Here is an 18,580-nt window from a genome sequence, read left to right as displayed (position 1 = left end):
CTAGCCAATCTTATGTTCTTAAAGAAAAACAGGTGAAAGGAAACACAAGTCTAACTTTTACTGAGAGAAAATAACAGAAAAGGACCATATACTGTTCACTTGGAAGTCCTTCCCCACCTCCCTAAGCACTGATGTCCATACATATTTGTTGAATTGAATGAAAAGAAAATAATGACACTACTGATAAATTCAGAAGCAAGAGTTGAAGAGTTACGACCACAGAAGAATTAATGTACTTTTGTAGCAGAACAGTGAGAACCAAGCAATACATTAGATTGGTTCTTGAATTTTCAGTTCAATTTTCAGAGAAGGAAAGTTAAAATATACCCTGCAGAATGATGGGAAACATTGAAGTACCTTGTGTCATAGATTTACATTTTTCTTTCTAAAAAGAAAGGCAGAAAGATGAGGTAGAAATTCTCATTTCACAGAGGTGATAATCAATTCCTCACAGTATTGAAGAATATATGTATTTTTCTATAATGTATTATAATTAAAGTAAATAAAAACATTATTCCAAAATATCATGCCCACTAGTTTGAACCTTGTGGCAGAGACTGCTAAGCATTCTTCAATATGCATTTCCCTTTCTTACTAAGAAATGAAGCCCCTAAATTTTAGATGGGTACAAGGCCACCATGAATAAGGACTACAATTTCCAGCTTTCCTTGCAACTAAATTGGGGGTGAACCAAGTAGTGTGTGCAACTTGTGAGACACATCCTTAAATGGAAGAAGCACCCTCCTCTGTCCCTTTTTCCTCCTTTTTAGCTGGAATACAAAAGCAATGGCTGGAACTTTGGCAGCCATCTTGAATCATGATCTTGAGAATGGCAGGACACATAGTGGAGCAAGACAGAAGGAGCCTGGGTCCCTGTCTCTAGGGAACCCAAATCCACCTCTTTGCTATCTCCAGAATTTTGAAATATGAAGAGACATAGACCTGTATCTTATTTAAGCCACTGTCATTTTTCTGTTCTGTCACTTGTAGGTAACTCTAATCCTAACGAATGTAGACTGACAACGTTGTCTGCCAAAGCAATTCTATGAGGATAACTAGATAGATTATTGGTTTCTTCAAACTGTTTTTAAAAACTTAACTCTGGAGAGCAAAGGCAAAGCATGCCCTAAATGGAAAATGGTCCAATGTTTTCAGTTACTCAAAGAAACAAGAACAATAACACCAAGTTAAGGATTGATATGTCCAAATCCAAATTGGGTAGAATTTCAAATTTGAATTCTTCCCTCCTTCCTCCCTCCCTCCTCTTCTTTCTCTTTCTTTTCTCCTTTCCTCCCTCCTTTCTTTCCTTCCTCTCTTATTTCTCCTTCTTCTTTTTCCTTAATTTAGTTCTCAGGTTCAAGCCAAGGTATATTCTGGATTCTTCAGATATTTCATTAAAAATGTTTAGTATTTCATGTGCTACTTGCTCTTCATATGCTTGCAAGTCTAAGGAAGATGATTCATTTATCACCTGACACCAAACTTTTCTACAAATATCAATATTTAAGAAGCTTTTCCTACCTTCTAGAAATGGCATTTTTTCCTTAGCTCTCAATAAAGAAATTAAGCTTTTTCAGGATGAAAAGGGAAATGCTGCCCACAAATTGTGAATTTTTGGGGAATTCTGTTTTTGGAAGAATTCTTTATTAATAAATACATTCTTCTAATATTTAAGATATATCTGCTCCCTTTCTGCGCTGCACACTATGTAGTTACGTGAGTAGTGATTCCCTGTATTAGCTTAACTTTGGGGCATAATATCCTTGAGTTATGGCCTATTTATCACGAATATTTGAGCAGCGTTCATAGATAGACTATCTGTCAATCAGAGATTACCGATGACTCTTAAATGGGAGGAAACAAGAAAAACAGACATTCAAGGTTTCGAAGTTTGAAAAGATCAATTATTGGTATTGTTTCCTACTTAATTCAGTTATCCATTTAAAGCAACTACTACCTTGGGCTAAAAGGTCAAGTCAGAACCTTTGAATTCTAATCAACTGTAAACGTTCTCCTAGTTACCTACTACAGCAACTCAGAAATGATAAGCAAGTATTTCCTTCAAGAAATAATTAGCCAGAATGTTTACACCATAGTAGTGAATCCACATTTTGGGACACTATACATTTTAAAATTAGGTATGAAATGAAGATCTGTTTATTCTTGGCAAGATTCCTTTCTAATTTGCAAAGATTGAAAAGAGCAATTTTGGTTTTCACTTGCTTCTCAGTTTAGCAGTCACGATGGTCCTCTCCAGATTTGCATCGTAAGTTTCAGCTGATGTTGATGAAGACGAATTCCTCTCAATCACGAGCGAGCGTACCATCCATTAAGTGAGACAGATGGCAGCCCTGCCCTATTTTGTTAGATCAGCCTCTTGAAGCCGGCTGCTCCCCTTATTTAGGTCTATAGGAAATAGCAAGGCTTATTTTTTCTGGAGGAAAAAAGAAAGAAGGATGCTAGGCAGGATGCTAGGCAGAATGTCAAGTTATCTTCAAAACAAGTGAGGCGATAGCCCTTCAGGTCGGAGTGATATGGACATAAGTTTTTGTTTCAGGGACACATACCCTCACACTCTATGGCGGGTGGAAGGCTAAGGTACTTGTGGATGTACTAGCTTAGAGCTTTTCCTAAGAGACGTTCTGGATTTCTCTGATCTAGGCAGTTCCACACCCCAGTGTGTCTTCTGTCCCTTGGGAATTCTCTAACGAACCCTCTGAACCACTGTCATTCCATCGATTAACCTGTGCTGCTTTGAAGGTAAATCCCAGCTGCCTGTGACTTCACACACTTCTCTTATCTTTAAGAAAAGTCATTGACCAAGATAGAAGACACGGCCTGGGGCAGGGTTGGGCAGGGTTCACGAGGCAGGATGCCAGGATGGTTCAAAGAGGAAAAAACCTGTGGTTTTAACGTTCGCGTCTCCATTCCAGTCAGCACTAGGGGCTCATGGGCACTGGGGGACGCATCTCCAGGTAAATCGAGACAACTTCTGAGGAGAGCGCTGGAACCTGGAGTTGGACCATCTTTTAGGATGAGGAGATGGTAGCACATGAATACAGGCTAAATACACGCGTCGCTCTGACCAGACACACACTTTGCATACAGGGAAGCCAAGATTCAGCAAGAGTGTAGATAGAGTGAACACGTTTTTGTCGAAAACCCTGCTGCGTGATGCACGGTGCAGCGTACATTCCCTAAAACAGGAGGCAAAAGCTGCAAAACCTGGAAACGCTCACTGCTAAGAGGCAGCAAGCTGGACGGTGCTGTGGTGGAATTACCCGGATCAAGGGGTGGCTGCTAAGTGTTACCGCACAAGCCTGTGCTGCTTTTCATCCCTTGGTCTTAAGTAAGCAGAACCTCTAAAGACTGGCCGGGAAGAGGAGAGGCAGGGAGGGGCCCAGTGGGAGGGAGGGGAGATGGGAGATCTATCTGACTTGTTTCTGATGAGTGGCAAATTTTCTGGAACTTTAGAATTACCATTATGGATTGCTGGGATTGGGGATTGAAACAGTTATAACTTAAATGAAGAAAGATTAAAAACTAAAAACACACGTACCATATTAAGTAGTTGCCTATATTGAATATCCATAGAAAGATCACTGATGTGAGGATTTCCTCCTCAAATCTGCAGCTAGACAAGATCTAGGACTCTGCAGTGCATTGTAGAAGTATGTTCAGATTTATACGAAGGTGAAACAGCAACACTAGTGAGTGTGGTACTGTTTTGTGAAGTTACTGTGTTTTGTTTGTGCGTGTGTGTGTGTGTGTGTGATGAAATGACAGTTTAAAATATTTAAATGTTATTTTTACTCTTCCGTCTTACTCATTTTCTACATTTTTTATATGCTATTAGTTTTCTCCATAATAATATGTATTCGTCTTGGAATTTGAATGTAAAAGTTACTTTAAAATTAAGAAATGCAGTGTTTAGTGTATACTATCTCTCATCTCTTAAATATGGGCAAGGTTTTCAAGCTACTTTTTGGAAAACTTGGAAGAGTTTGGGGTTTGCACGGGCTTTGCACAGCACTTGAATGGGTAACAAGAGCTCCGGACAGGATCCAGCTTCTTGTTCTGACATGACAGTGGTAACTGCCTCTTTCAATTGTGGCATGCTTCACAGTTTACACAGTAGTTTTTATATTTTCAGCTAATCCTCACCTTACCCTTGGGAGGTAGGGATTGTTGTTCTACTTTACCGATGAGGAAATCTCCAGGACCGAGATGTCTAACACTGCCCAAGACCACAGTGGTGGGCTGGGGACCCAACCTTCCCCCCCTTTTGCCCTCCGGCTTCTCCTTCCTCCGGTCATAGCCTGTGCCCTCTGTATACAGCAGGGCTTCGGAGAAATCACCAAATCCCCTAGGCTCCAGCCCCCAACTGTACAAGTCGGCTTGGACTGGCCCTTCTCCCCAGTCCCTGCTATCTCCTCTTCATTTTGAATTTGGGTTTATTCAGTGGAATGAAAAGTGATGGGATTCAGTGAGTGTCAGCTGACTGACAGGGCACAGCCCAGAGGCTGTGAGTACAACAGACCTCCGGAAAGCCCATGGTGTCTCTCATGAACTGGAAGGAACCAGGGCCAACTTTATTGCATAAATTCTGATTCTTAACAGAATCTTATAAAATATATGGGCTTCAAAGGAGAAGAAGGAAAATAAAAACCTCTACACACATACAAAAAATTGGACACAATTTAAGATGGTTTGTAGACCGACTTAGAGATGTACGGGCCAAGTTAACTTCTGGATTAAATACTGCACGTAGACATAATTTCGGGCCCTATAGGAGGCCTCATCTTAGTTGTTACACAAAGTGAGCAAAGCTTATTTTGATATGGGAAATAATAATTGAAAGATATGAAGGAAAAAACTGTGATATGTTTTCAACAGTCCTTTTCCCATGGAATATTGTTTCCCATATTACTTTCTTGGTTCTTGGGATGGGGTAGGAGAAAGAGAAGTTGATTCAGAACAAAGATAAACATCTTCTTTAGAAGTATTATAGAGAATTCCGCACCATTTTAATACTTTTTGGAATATCTTAAGAGCAACATTCCTGCTCACAGATCTATGGTTGTGATTTCTGTCCCATAAACCTATAAGCTGTATATTTAGGTCTGACGCCAGTGTCAGAACTGGGAGAAAGGGTAGAAAATCTGAACCTCAGAGATACCCTCCAAATGGGAAAGGTGTTCTACTGGTCATTTCACTCTTTCATACGCCCGTGATATATATTTTTTCAGAACATAGGAAGAACGAGATATCATGCAAGCATCTGAACATTGAGATTGCCATAATATGATTCTGGGTTTTCGAAAGTCGAGAACAAAGGAGGACTCTCTATTTTGTCTGTGGTGTTGAAAAAATGATCTGTACTCAGTCTGAAAGCCCCATCCACTATCTGTACCCATTTATCATCTGTCACCGCATCTAACTTCCTGCCGAGGAACCCCGGGTAACATCCTCTATGAGAACTCCCGTCAGGCCCGAGATCACCGCAGTCAGCAATGGGGACTTGACATCTCAACTACACAAAGCCACATTTCTCTTAGAATTGACTGTGGAAAGCTTTCACAGAATGTTTTTCATTTTGCATGCCTCACATTAAATATTGTTAAAAGATTAAAAACCAATTTTGGGGTACAATTTACAAGTATTCATGTAAGAAGGAAATGACTAAAAAAACACCCACCCAAGCACCTACAACTCATCTAGCGAACAATGCTAATAACACTTAGGCCGTGCCTGGAGAACTCTGTGATTCGTGGGAAAGTGGGGAGGTGCAGTCCATCCTCTGGAAGAAAGTGAGACGTGTCAATGCAGAGAGGTGCTGTCATTGGTGCTTTGTTTCCTAAGTCAAGTTCAGCAGCCGCATTTTCAGAGTCAGCGTCATTACTTATTTCGACCTGAAACAGAAAGGATGAAGTGCTTTAAAAGACTTCAAAATTGAAAACTAAATTTCCTTTTTATTCATCCAGGCTTTTCAAAAGGCAAAATGTGCCTTCTGCTGTCTGTGCCTGTGGCTGTAGCAATAAGCAAGCAAAACACCTGGGCTCCCTGCTTTTCAGATCAGGGCGGGGCAAGCAGGTGTAAATGTCAGAGGGGAGGACTTGCGGTTTCCTGGGAAAGACGTGTCAGCCACATAGCAAATGGGGAGTGATGTAAAGGTATTGCCTTTGGTGGCCCTGGGGTAAAGCTGACAGGGTAGTAGTATGTCTGTGAACTGCTAGCTACAGCCCTAGCCTAACCTTCCTAGAGCCTTCCATTGGCTGACTGCTGAAGAACCATCCAGGTCTGGCTTTCATACCACCTATGGCCCTTACATACATCCCACCCTGTGATGGTTAATTTTTTTTTTTTTTTTTCGGTACGCAGGCCTCTCACTGTTGCGGCCTCTCCCGTTGCGGAGCACAGGCTCCGGACGCACAGGCTCAGCGGCCATGGCTCACGGGCCCAGCCGCTCCGCGGCATGTGGGATCTTCCCGGACCGGGGCACGAACCCGTGTCCCCTGCATGGGCAGGCGGACTCTCAACCACTGCGCCACCGGGGAAGCCCTGTGATGGTTAATTTTATGTGTCAATTTGGCCAGGCCATAGTACCCAGATATTTGGTCAAACACCAGTCTAAAAGTCACTGTGAAGGTATCTTTCCTTTTTTTTTTTTTTTTAGAAGAGATTAACATTTAAATCAATAGACTGAGTAAAGTAGACTCCCTCCATAATGTGGGTGGGTCATGTTCATTCAGTTGGAAGGCATTAAGAGAAAAGACCGAGGTCCCCGGAGGAAGAAGGAATTCTGCCTCCAGACTGCCTTTGGACTCCAGATGCAATGTCACCTCTTCCTGGGTCTCTAGTCTACCTGCCTACCCTGCAGATTTGGACTTGCCTGCCCCGTGATCACATGAGCGGATTTCTTAAAATCTCTCTCTCTCCAGACACACACCCTATCGGTTCTGTTTCTCTGGAATACACACTCTCATCTCCAATCATTCTTGTCTCCACACATTTGACAAAGACTCTGTGCATCTTCCTGACTCCATAGCAGGTGGTAAGCCTTTGGAAGGTGAGGGCTGTGCTCTAGCATCTTCGTACAGTATCAGCCTCAACACAGTGTCTGCTATACAGTTGGCACCCAATAAATATTTGTTGGATACTTTTGTTTCTCTCTTGTGAAAAGTCTTAGCTGATCCAAACCTATTCATCTCTGAGGTTCAGTTGAAATCTCTTCTCCTCCATGAAGATTCCACTTCTACCTCAGCCGTGGTGTTTTCTCATCCTGCTAATGGCAACTCTTATGCTATCAGCTGGACCCCATGTGTAGCGAAGGGCTTTCAGCTTCACAACTAATTGTGCACTGATTGTTTCACTCAGGTATGTAAGTTTTTTCCTGCCAACTAAATTATAAGCAGGGTGCCAGTGGAGACGGTGTTTCATACTTATTTTATATCCCCATCCAGATATTCTCTTCCATTAACTCAGTTCAGTGACTCTATGGCTCGGAATGGACTTTTTCATCATACTTTGAAATAGCTGAAAAAAATGTTCAACTTCCCAGTTTCACTTTTTGGAAGCCACTCTTCTCCCTGTAAATTCTGTTCCCTCCTCACCCCTCAGGGGCGGGAGCCCTGCAGTTCTCTCCTTATCACTTATCACGCTTTCTCTGCTCTCCTATTTCTCTACATTCTGAAAGATGTAGCCCAAATATCTAGCCCTTTGACCCCACTGAGTTGAACAAGGATTTAAATGGAAAGATAAAGGGATGAGATTTTAATGGTGGGATTTTTATAGTTTTATATAACCTTTTAGTCTGAAGGAAGATTCCAGTTGTGGAAGTTTATTCATCCGTCCAACAGGTGACTCTTCTAGAATGGGATAAGGCAGCAGGGGAAGGCGTTTTCTTTCTTTGTTAGTGATAGTATTGGTGGGCATCGGGGGAACGTCTAGGTACCCACTACATTTATCTTTCACGTCACCTCTACTTATAGTTACTATTTTCTGCTTTGGGGCTTTAGCAACGTGGATTGGAAAAGCTGCGAAGTAGGCTGAGCCTGTCCCTATGATGCCAGGTAGGAATGCTGGAGGGTTACTTCAGGCATTGGGAAATACGTCTGCAAGGAGTTTTCTAATAAGACAATGAAGCAACTGTGAGAGGAGGCATTGAAAGGAAAGCCTATTGACCACTCTGCCTTAGGTTTTATTAACAGATGGATTTTTAAAAGTCAAACATACACACACAGAAGTAAAGAGAATGGTATTATGAATCCCCATGTTCTCACTATCCAGCTTCAACTAAAATAAAAATTATTTAATTAAGTTTCATGTAGTCACCACAACTTTATTATTTATTTTTTGGCTAGAGTATTAAAAGCAAATCCTAGACGTCATGTCTTGTGTGTCACTCATTGGCACAGCTCAGTGATGATTCCCTAACTCGGTGATTCTTCCTAGCCAGGGACATTTACCAGTTGTTTGCCACAGTTTGGCCGTGTGTGTGTGTGTGTGTGTGTGTGTGTGTGTGTGTGTGTGTGCGCGCGCGCGCGCCCGCTACTGCTGTCTAGTGGGCAGAGGCCAAGGATGTTGCTAAATATCCCAAAATGCACAGGACAGCCCCTACTACAAAGAATTATTTGGGTCCAGAGTTAACAGTGCTGAGGTTCAGAAACTCTGCTCAAGTAATAAAAATTTTTTCTTCTTTTGTTAAAACCTATTTATTAGCATATCTATCAAAATAGGCAACAATTCCTTAATATCATTTACTATCCAGTCCATATTTGCATTTCCCCAATTGTCTAAAAGCATCTCATTACAGTTGGTTTGTTGAAACCAGAATCCAAACAAGGTAAACACACTGTATTGGACTCGTATGTCTCTTAAATCCCTTTTAAAATGTAAGTCCCCCCTCCCGCGTTGTTTTCATTTGCCCTGTACTATTTCCCACATTCTAGAGTGGCTGATTGCTTCCTTGTGGTGAGATTTAACTTACTGTGTTATTCTTGTATTTTCTACGCTTTCAGTCCAAGATCAGTCAGCCCAAGATATCTCGTAGATGGTGCTGTGTCTTATTGCATCACCTCTGGAGACATAGAATGTCCAGTTATCACTCTTTTAATGATGGATCAATTAGTCTGGGTAGAAGAGTTTGAGTTCTGGGATCCTTAAGATCATTTTTTTGGGCAGATTTTGTAGATATGTTGGCAGTTACCTGAGGGTACCTACCCTCGAGGCAGAGTGAAATCAAATGATAAGACAGTGTTGTTATTTCAAAGTGTGTCTCCTGATAGGCCTGTCATTGTCTCTTTTTCTATTGCTTTTTTAAGTCTCTCTGTCACTTCCGGGGTGTGTGTGTGTGTGTGTGTGTGCGCTTGACTCTGTTTTGTACATTCTTTATTATGTCTTGTTTCTTCCCAGAACCTGTCATAACATGGGGATTATATATATTTTTGATGTAACTATAAAATGAAAAATATACATTAAATATAAAATTTGGTTTATCTTCATTACCTTTAATTTTAAAATCAGTGTGTACTTTCTCTTGGGAACAGGTGTGAATGAAGTTACTTTTACTTACGCTGATGCGTTTTTTCGGGGGGAGGTGCTCCGTATCTCCACACCACTACAGAAATCTACTTTATTCCCATTGACATCAATGACAAGTACTGAGAAGAGTCCTGAGATCCTGGGAGAGACAGGAATTGACAGCTTCCCTGGGGGGGGCACCGTTCAGATACGAGCTTTCTCATTTTGGAAAAGGCTTTATTGCTTCACAAGGCAGCACGAGGACCGGGCTCCTCGAGGCTCTGGGGGCAGTGCATGAGGCCATGTATCAAACGAGAGGGTCTTTGTGTCCCCAGTGAGGATGACTGACCATCAGTGGTGGAGGCCCTCTCGCGTGTGGCCGGCTGCACGGTTGGTGGCCTCGTTCCATCCTAGCAAGGACAATGGTGCATGAACTGGCCAGTGTAGGGATGAGTCAGAACTGCGGGAACCATATAAACACAGCCATCTCACTGCTACTTGGTCAAATAGCTACACGTTAGGTGTGTTCTTACATTGTCCCTAAAATAGTATAATCATTTCCTAGGATGGATCAAAAAGTCATGAATGCCAGTGACAAAGGGAAGGCTCCCCAAAGCCAGGGGGAGCGGTGAGCCCTAAGTGCCGCCCCGTTTGAGCTAAGTAAGGCAGGCAGGCAGGGAAGCTGCCTCTCCTTTGCGACCACTAAGAGGGCACTGAGTGCTGTACAGCTGCAGTGCTCTGCATGCTTGAGGCGTCCCGGAGAGTTAATGCCTCTGTAAGCGCCCATCTTTCCAGGGACTGACGGTTGCCCTCAGGCAACAGAACTGCACACTCAGTAATGGGAAAAGTGAGCCGCCATCCCATGAGCAGGTCACAGACACCTGGCTCTGCGTGCCACAGGGACAGACGCATAGATAGATGGATAGGAAGGTGTGAAAGCCAATCAAGGGCAAATGAAAACAGGATATAGCCAGAGAGCTATCATTTTATTAGTCTTCAGGCAGCTGGTCAAGACATGGAGGAGGGATGGGGTAAATGATGGTTCCCCATCGGTGTTTATTGGCTGTTAAATCAGGGTTTGAAAGCACATCATTCTCACCTCCGCATCTCCCACACACACCCACACACATCCCTTTGATTTGTCCTCCTGGCTGGTTTTTAATGTAGATTTTGTACATGCAGAATGGCCTGGCACCAACTTGTAAGGATACTAATACAAAACACCCGTTCTCAGGAAAGAGCGGAGATGGATGTGACCATGTCTGGTTCCGTCCAGCAGCCCGATCGTCAGAGGCGGATGCCCTCTGAGTCTGGGCTGTGAGGGGTGGAGGTACAGTGGAGCTGACGGCAGTGCCAGCCTGAAATGGGGGGCAGCTGCGTCTGTGTTCCGGTACTTGGTTGCAATAGCAGACAGTCTGTCAGCGGTGACCACAGAGCATGTAACAATTTTTGTGAAGAAAAATTAGCCTCCTGCAAAGGCAATCAGACAAGTCAAGATACCAGAGAAAAGTCAAGTTCTCATTTGGAAACCTTAGAAAAAGATTGGCTAAAAGTAACAGGAGAAGCTTTTTTCATCACGTCTTTCTTAACTGCAGTCACAGGGTGTCTTCCTCATGGAAATTTCTCCTCATGGAAATTTCTAGCATCATCAGATCTCTCTACTTCTCTTGTGAAACTCAGTTCTGAGATTCCACTGCTGTCTTTCTTTGATAAACTGCCTTGGTCTAATTATTTTTATGTGAAGAGTTACTGCTACATGCAGCTTAATTGCCCCACCACCCAGTTGCTAACCATTATGATGATTTTGACAAAACTTAAAGTAATTCAGTTGCTCGCTCTGACATCATTCCCTGAATATCTGTATCTCTTTCAGAGCTGCATGGATTTATGCCAAGCTATGCTTCTTCCTGAGAGGTAAATCTGCTTCTGTGAGCCCCCTCCCTTTGGGGTAGCTGCTGCTTCCACCGTGAGCTGCTGCGGAGGTGTCCTCTTCAAAGCCACTGATGACCAGGTGAGCAGCCCTTGTCCTGACCGTTTCCCCACTGTGAAAGGTGGTGTAGGAGCAGCAATGGAGGAGACGCTGGCAGAGAAGCAGGATGTACTTATGTTGAGAGTTACAGCTCCCTCATTCGCCGCCATGGCAAGACAATGGTCCCCAGAACAGGCTCCCCTTGACCCGTGTGTCACGTATCCCCAAGCCAGACCCAGACAACAATCACCGGGAGCATCGCCACGGCCTTAGGCATAAAGGATGCCATTGTTTAGATGGTGCAGCAATGCTGCTGAGGACCTCAGAGCATCCCCACCAGGAGCCAAGGTTCCTTCGCGGCTTAAACATCTGCTTCCTAGTAGGTTGCTGACTTTATGTGAGAACGGTGGTGAAGGCCAGATTAGATGTGCACAACTTTCAGCTTTATCCTCTGCAGCGTGGCCTCCATCCAGGGGACATTCGTTTTCTTCTTCTGCTTTTGATAAACTCTTCATCGTCTTTCCAACATCAGCTCAGGCATCATCTCCCAGTGGTGCCTTCTCTCCCCAAGTGAGAAGTAAACGTTCCCTCTTCTGCAAAAAATTGCCTTGGGGACATTGTTTTGTATCTACTTATTTCTATGTAGGTCTCCTCTACTAGATCATTCACGGCTGGAGGTCAAGCCCAAGTATTACTCATCTTTGTATCTCCAACCCAGGGCCTGGTACACATGTTGTGAGTGACCAACAAACAGTTGTAAATGGAAGTAAACCAATTTATGTAATCAGTGGGTCTTGATAGCTTGGTGCCATTACTTTTTTTTTTTAATTTAAATATAGTTGATTTACAATGTTGTGTTAGTTTTCGGCATATAGCAAAGTGATTCAGATATACACACACGCGTGCACACACACATACGTATATACCCCTTTTCAGATTCTTTTCCATTATACGTTATTACAAGATATTGAATATGGTTCCCTGTGTTATACAGTAGGTCCTTATTGCTTATCTGTTTTATATATAGTGGTGTGTATCTGTTAATCCCAAACTCCTAATTTACCCCTCCCCCCCTTTCCCCTTTGGTAACCATAAGTTTGTTTTCTGTGTCTGAGCCTGTTTCTGTTTTGTAAATAAGTTCATTCGTTGATGCTGGTACTTTAAAGAGAGACAAAGCATGAAAGACCAAATCCACGTGTGAACTGCCTCACATCACATCACCCCAGTGCACATCTTCACACCCAGTTGGACTGTGGGCCCTGGAAAAGTGCACTTTATGATTGCGAGCAGTGACACAATCAAACACAAGAATGAGGGCTCCCTGTACAAGTCTGCAGTGAATGTAACCACCCATCTGGAGTTGAAAGTTACCCATCTATACCCATGTTCCCAGGAATATGATAAAGATTCTCCCGATCTCCTTCATAAAGAGGCTTCTTCATAAACCTGGCTTTGTACTCTATGGAACTTAGAGCCTTAACGAAGGTTAAAAGCCAGGGTTCATGCCCCCTCTAACGATTTAGTTCAGAAGATTGGCTTTTCCTCCAGTCTTGCTGGTACGATGGATGTGGCATCCCTGAGCTGGTTACAATGGAATCCAATACAAAGGCTTTTATTAAAAGAAATCAAGCAGGCTGGTTGATGCCAACTGGATAAACTCTGCCGTATTTGCGTACCTGAGGGGGGCACCCACTGACCTCTTAAATTGTTTCATGCACAATGATTTTAATTTGGGTTTAGTTTGATCTTGCCGATTCCTGCTCCCTCCATGGTTGAAAGGCATTCCACATTCATCTGACATAATGATATGCATCATCTATCAAAGTGGAAACTTGTTCTCTTGCTTTCTGCAGCCTGTAGTTGAAGCCACATTCAGCTGAAAAGGTGTGGGAGGTCAGCAGTGAACAGGGGAGTTGAGAAAGCCCTTTGGTGCAACTAGAGATTATCATACTAAGTGAAGTAAGTCAGAAAGAGAACGATAAATACCATCTGATATCACTTATATGTGGAATCTAAAATATAACACAAATGAACCTATCTACGAAACAGAAACAGACTCATAGACATAGAGAACAGACTTGTGGTTGCCAAGGGGGAGGGGGGTGGGGGAGGGAGGGACTGGGAGTTGGGGGTTGGTAGATGCAAACTATTACATTTAGAATGGATAAACAACAAGGTCCTACTGTAGAGCACAGGGAACTATATCCAATCTCCTGTGATAAACCATAATGGAAAAGAATATTAAAAAAGAATGCATATATGGGTATAACTGAGTCACTTTGCTGTACAGCAGAGATTGATACAACATTGTAAATTAACTATACTTCAAAAAAAAAAAAAAAGAGAGTTGATCAAAGCCTTTTAGGTAAACTTACCGGGACGTTTCATGTGTTCTGGATTCACAGAGATTGAAGGGACTTTAGGAAACAGAGACAGAAGTCACTTGCCTCTGGGCCATGCCACAGGACACCCTTTTCAGGCACATGGATACACGAGTGTCATTTAAGAAAGGAGATTCCATTACCATCAGTAATCAATTGGCATTTTTTAATAACCTCCCCTAATAGTAAGATCTTTCTGGCATCTGACCGACATCTTTCATACTGCAGTTTCTCTGCTGAGTTATATTTTTCACCGTGGAGATGAAAGACATCATCCATCATCCTCTTTTCACATAACAAATATACAGAAGACTCTCTAAGTCACCGCTAGGCATTGTTTCAGTTCTTTTCTCACTTCCATTGCTCTGATCATCTTTGTTATTGTCACAATCCCTGCCAAGTTCCCCACATCCACAGATACCCACTTCTGGAGTCGATCATTTATGAGCACTCAGTAGCATGAGTAATGAGGTGACGGCTGCTTGGTCCTGGAACGTTATACGGGGTGAATGTTTTTCCAGATTAGGTTGGCTTTAAGAAACCAACATATATTTAAACATCTCTCATGTGACAGGCACAGTGCTGATTTGTGTAGCCTGTGAACTATGTTTCCTTCAGCTCATTCTGCTGGAATCGAGTTAATTCCACATGGGGAGGTGGAGTAACCAGTGCAGGTTTCTCAGGGCTTCCGCCCCAAAGAAGCTGGGGAAGGGGGGACAGATTTGGGCAGGAACCACTGTGGCAAAGAGGCAGCTGATGAAGACTTTCATGCGTGTTTCTTACACCAGTGACCGCTGTCCAAATTTCCTCTGTCTCCATGAAATTACAGAGCACTGAGCCAAAAGAATCGGAAGGTCGTCCGAGCAGGTCCACAATGTCATGTTGAGGGAAAGACCCCAGCTCCATCACTGACTACTTGAGAGACTTTGGGAAGGTTGTCTATCATCGATGAACCTCATAGATGTAGTAGTCTATTTATAGAATGGACTACTAATTAGTACATTACAGTAGTTTCATGAGGATGAAGTTAGATAGTATACGCAAAGTGCACATGATATCTATTATTTTATACAGTTGTCTATTTGCTACTTAGAGTTTTCTAGGAATGGAGTCATGGTATCTATTTTCTTGTTTTCTAGTATTTTATCAATCAAGTGACCATGATTCCTTCCTTATACTCAACTGAAATCTGTCCAGTTTGAGGTGTTTTTGTTGTAGTTGTTGACTTCCTTCCGGTTGGTCAAATATTTGAGTACTAGGCACAGTCATGGGCAACTTTACAGATGCTCTACATACCTTATCCCATTGAATCCATCCTCCCTCCTCCACCTATGAAACTGAGTCCAGGTGACAGAACCAAGTCTCAGAGACTTCAAGGGAGGCCCCTGGGGCCGCACAGATAGAGCATGGATCCCAACCTAGTCTTTCTTCCCTTTTCCCTCTGCTATGTTGCCCCCAAGACACATATTAAGTTTCTGTTTTGTAGACTAAATCATCCTTTTTTCCCTTCAATTTGGCAATCAACTACTGATAAAAAAAAATAAAATAAAACTATCATTTTAGAAACATAAACCACGGTACCGACTTCAAATCCTTTTTGGAATGAAAAATAATAATGATAATGTTGGGTTACATGTGAAAGGTGTGTTTCAAATATGAGTGGAAAATTAAACCAATGATTAGTAGTGGTAGGTCCAAATTATTTCAGGTTTGGTTAGTTTTGGCCAAGTTAGAAGGATTAATATTTTCCATCTCATCACACCTTTACTTACAGATGAACAGGCTTTAACTCAACATGATCCTGGTAGTAGGAGTGTGCATCAAGTCCACCTATGAAATCAACTGAAAATACAACATAGCCCGATATGAATAAATGTGCAAACTCACATAGTACTAGGTGATTTAAAAAGAACACATAGAAATAATATTAACAAGAATATCTGCCTATCACAAAAATGGAAGAATGTGTATTTAAGATAAAGACTGTTCAAAATATTATCAGTTGTCCAAAAATGGGGAAGTTTTAAGAAACACACATAGAACTTGGGATCTTAGTGACTGAAAAATCACGGTTGTTACTGGCTTTAGTGAAAAATGAAGTAACATTAAATAACATTAGATTTTAAATAATGTGTTTGTCCTTAGGCATACAGATATGCCCTTTCCCCCTATATATCAAAAGATATACCTTTTCTTCTTGTTGCCAGAATCCGTTTTTTGCCTTAAGAATATTTATTGCATCATTAGAAAGACCTTTGAGAAGTCACAAAATCTATGTCCTTGCCTTCTGTCCTCAAGCTGTCCCTGACAAATAAGCACCTGCATTCTGTTGGGTCCCCTAATTTTCTTTCCCTTTTTGGCCATGCCATGCGGGCTCTTAGTTTTCCGACCAGGGATCGAACCCATGCCACCAGCATTAGGAGCGCGGAGCCAACCACTGGGCCGCCAGGGAAGTCCCTAAGCACCTGCATTTTGCAGAGGAGGTGTCGACTTCTCTCTGGTGGTGTGGCACTTGCCTCACAGTCTGTACAGACTCACTATTTTTGGTAATATTCTTTCTAATTTCTTTCTGTTTTGATCAAAGCCTCAATCTTTCTTTTCCAAACCTAATGTCTACAGCTAATCTTAGTTCATTTCTCCTGATTTTTTTTTTTGTCATAGTCCATTAAAAATATTAATTAGGTCATACCAAGCTCTGGTTATACTACAGCACTCTAACATTAACAGATATGTGGGCATATAGGAACACTGAACTCTGTGTCAGTGTGTTTAGGTACACAGCTGTGAATATTATATTATATCCTCCACTCAAGACAGGCATACTAGTGAACTGTGATTTAGAGAGAGATGAATTAGCCTAGAAGTTCTAGTGAAGTCTTGACCTAATCTGACTAGCTCTATCCTTCCATCTCCACTGAAGGAGGTGAGGCGGAGCTTCACCAGATCACTGTGTAGACATGAGCTTTGGAGTCCTCTGGGGCTCACAACAACCAGGTGACAAGGGACCATCTCCAGGTAATACCCCTGGAGACCAGAGGAGGCTGAGGCCCATCCTTTCCCTACCAAGTCCCATAGGTTACCTGGATACAACCTCAAGGAGAGAAGCAGTGAGAGGGGAGTCAATGTGAGACACTAAAAAGATTTTCCCAGAGAGAATGAGCAGTGCCTAAAGGGGCCATTTAGTCAGACTGGATTAAGTTTTTATTAGATTAGATATTTAATCAAATATCAACTCCCTTACCTTGTTGACCAATGGGCGGGAATTTAGAAGAAAGATCACTTGATCAATTAAGATCATTGACTAAAAGTTGAATGATCCTATAATTTATAGGGCATTTTGGAAGTTAAAGGGGGTGTTAAACAAAAGTACAAATATATACATTTGTGAATAAAATTATTCACAAATTGAAAAATTATATTCAAAATAAAATTATTTATAAAAATAAAGATGAAAAATGAATACCTGTATTCATTAAAGCAAAATAAAAAGAAAACTTCTTTACATTTCTCATTTGAACGTTAAAATGGAACATTAACAGAATGATTATTTTTGGTATATATTCATGTACTGCCATGAATCTGCTCCTTAGCCCATCTCGTCTCTAACATACCAAACCACTGATATTTTGGGGAAAAAATATATATATAATATATAGTTTTTTCAGTATGGTTTTATTATTTTCATAAATTTATTTACAATCTTATTCAAAATTTCTTTTTATGATTAGTAAATGTGAAATTGTTGATACCTTAATTGACTGTAAATCACAGTATTTTTTTTTACTCTATTTGCTTTATTGTTTGCTGTTTCTCTTCCATATACATCTAGATTGACATGTATTGACACGTACACACAGAAATAATATATATACAATAACATTTTTCTGAATGATTCAAGAGTAAGTTACTTGCATAAAGCCCTTCACCCCCAAATATTTCAGTGAGCATTTCCTCTAAATAATAATATTCTCTTACATTTACACAGTAGAGTTTTCAACTTCAGGAAAATTAATACTGATACAATATTTTTATCTAAGCAAACAACCATATGCCAATTTTTTAGTTGACCTAATAATTTCCTATGTAGCATTAACTATTTTCACTGTGGAAATATCTTCCGTATAGGCGCTGCTAAATGCCAAGCAAGTTTGCTAAAGAGAGGACAGGTGCAGTATAGTTTAGCCCAAATACCTCCCCGGCACTGTTAGTTCTGTATAACATTTAAATGCTAATTTGTCCAGTTTGCTTGCTTTTGTGAGCATAAATTTCAGTGTTTTCCTTTTTTATAAGCTTTCATTTATTGCCATTTACTAAAAGCTTCAAAAGATGATTTGGGGGTGCTTCGTTTGATTTAATAACTTGATTTAATAATTTTATTTAAATTCTTTAACTGATCTTGAATGCAGGGCAGTTAAAATGTAGAAGACTCATTTATGAAGTGGTCACAGTCATTGTAGGGAACTTAGATTAACTTATAAAGCAGTTCTTTAAAGGCTGAAATAACCCTACCTCTGACAGATGAAGAGAAGCAAAGAGAGAAAATGTATTCTGTCATCCTGAAGTGGTTTTTGTTTGTTTGTTTGTTCGTTTTCAACATCAACCTCATTACAAAAATATTCTCAGGGAAATGCAAACCAAAACCACAGTGAGATACTACTTTATACCCACTAAAATAGCTATAATAAAAAAAATCAGCTAATAACAAATG

The 18,580-nt window shown here is 41.4% G+C and overlaps 1 protein-coding gene across 2 annotated transcripts in view; it reads right to left on the bottom strand.

Annotated features, from left to right (window-relative positions):
* Positions 1-4,070: 4,070 nt before the first annotated feature.
* The window catches only part of NKAIN3 (sodium/potassium transporting ATPase interacting 3), a 523,650-nt gene continuing 509,140 nt past the window's right edge, over positions 4,071-18,580 (bottom strand). The window contains exons 6-7 of one of the 2 annotated variants that reach the window (XM_060287463.1): positions 15,645-15,714; positions 4,071-5,912 (exon numbers count right to left, since the gene is read on the bottom strand). In XM_060287463.1, coding sequence (XP_060143446.1) covers positions 5,903-5,912; positions 15,645-15,714 — 80 coding nt within the window. In that variant the 3' untranslated portion in view covers positions 4,071-5,902. The remainder of the gene's footprint in view (positions 5,913-15,644; positions 15,715-18,580) is intronic. The other variant, XM_060287464.1, reaches the window with a different exon arrangement.

Source organism: Globicephala melas, chromosome 17 (genome assembly GCF_963455315.2).
Source record: "Globicephala melas chromosome 17, mGloMel1.2, whole genome shotgun sequence".
Classification (NCBI taxonomy): domain Eukaryota; kingdom Metazoa; phylum Chordata; class Mammalia; order Artiodactyla; family Delphinidae; genus Globicephala; species Globicephala melas.
This window is presented reverse-complemented; position numbering and strand designations above follow the sequence as displayed.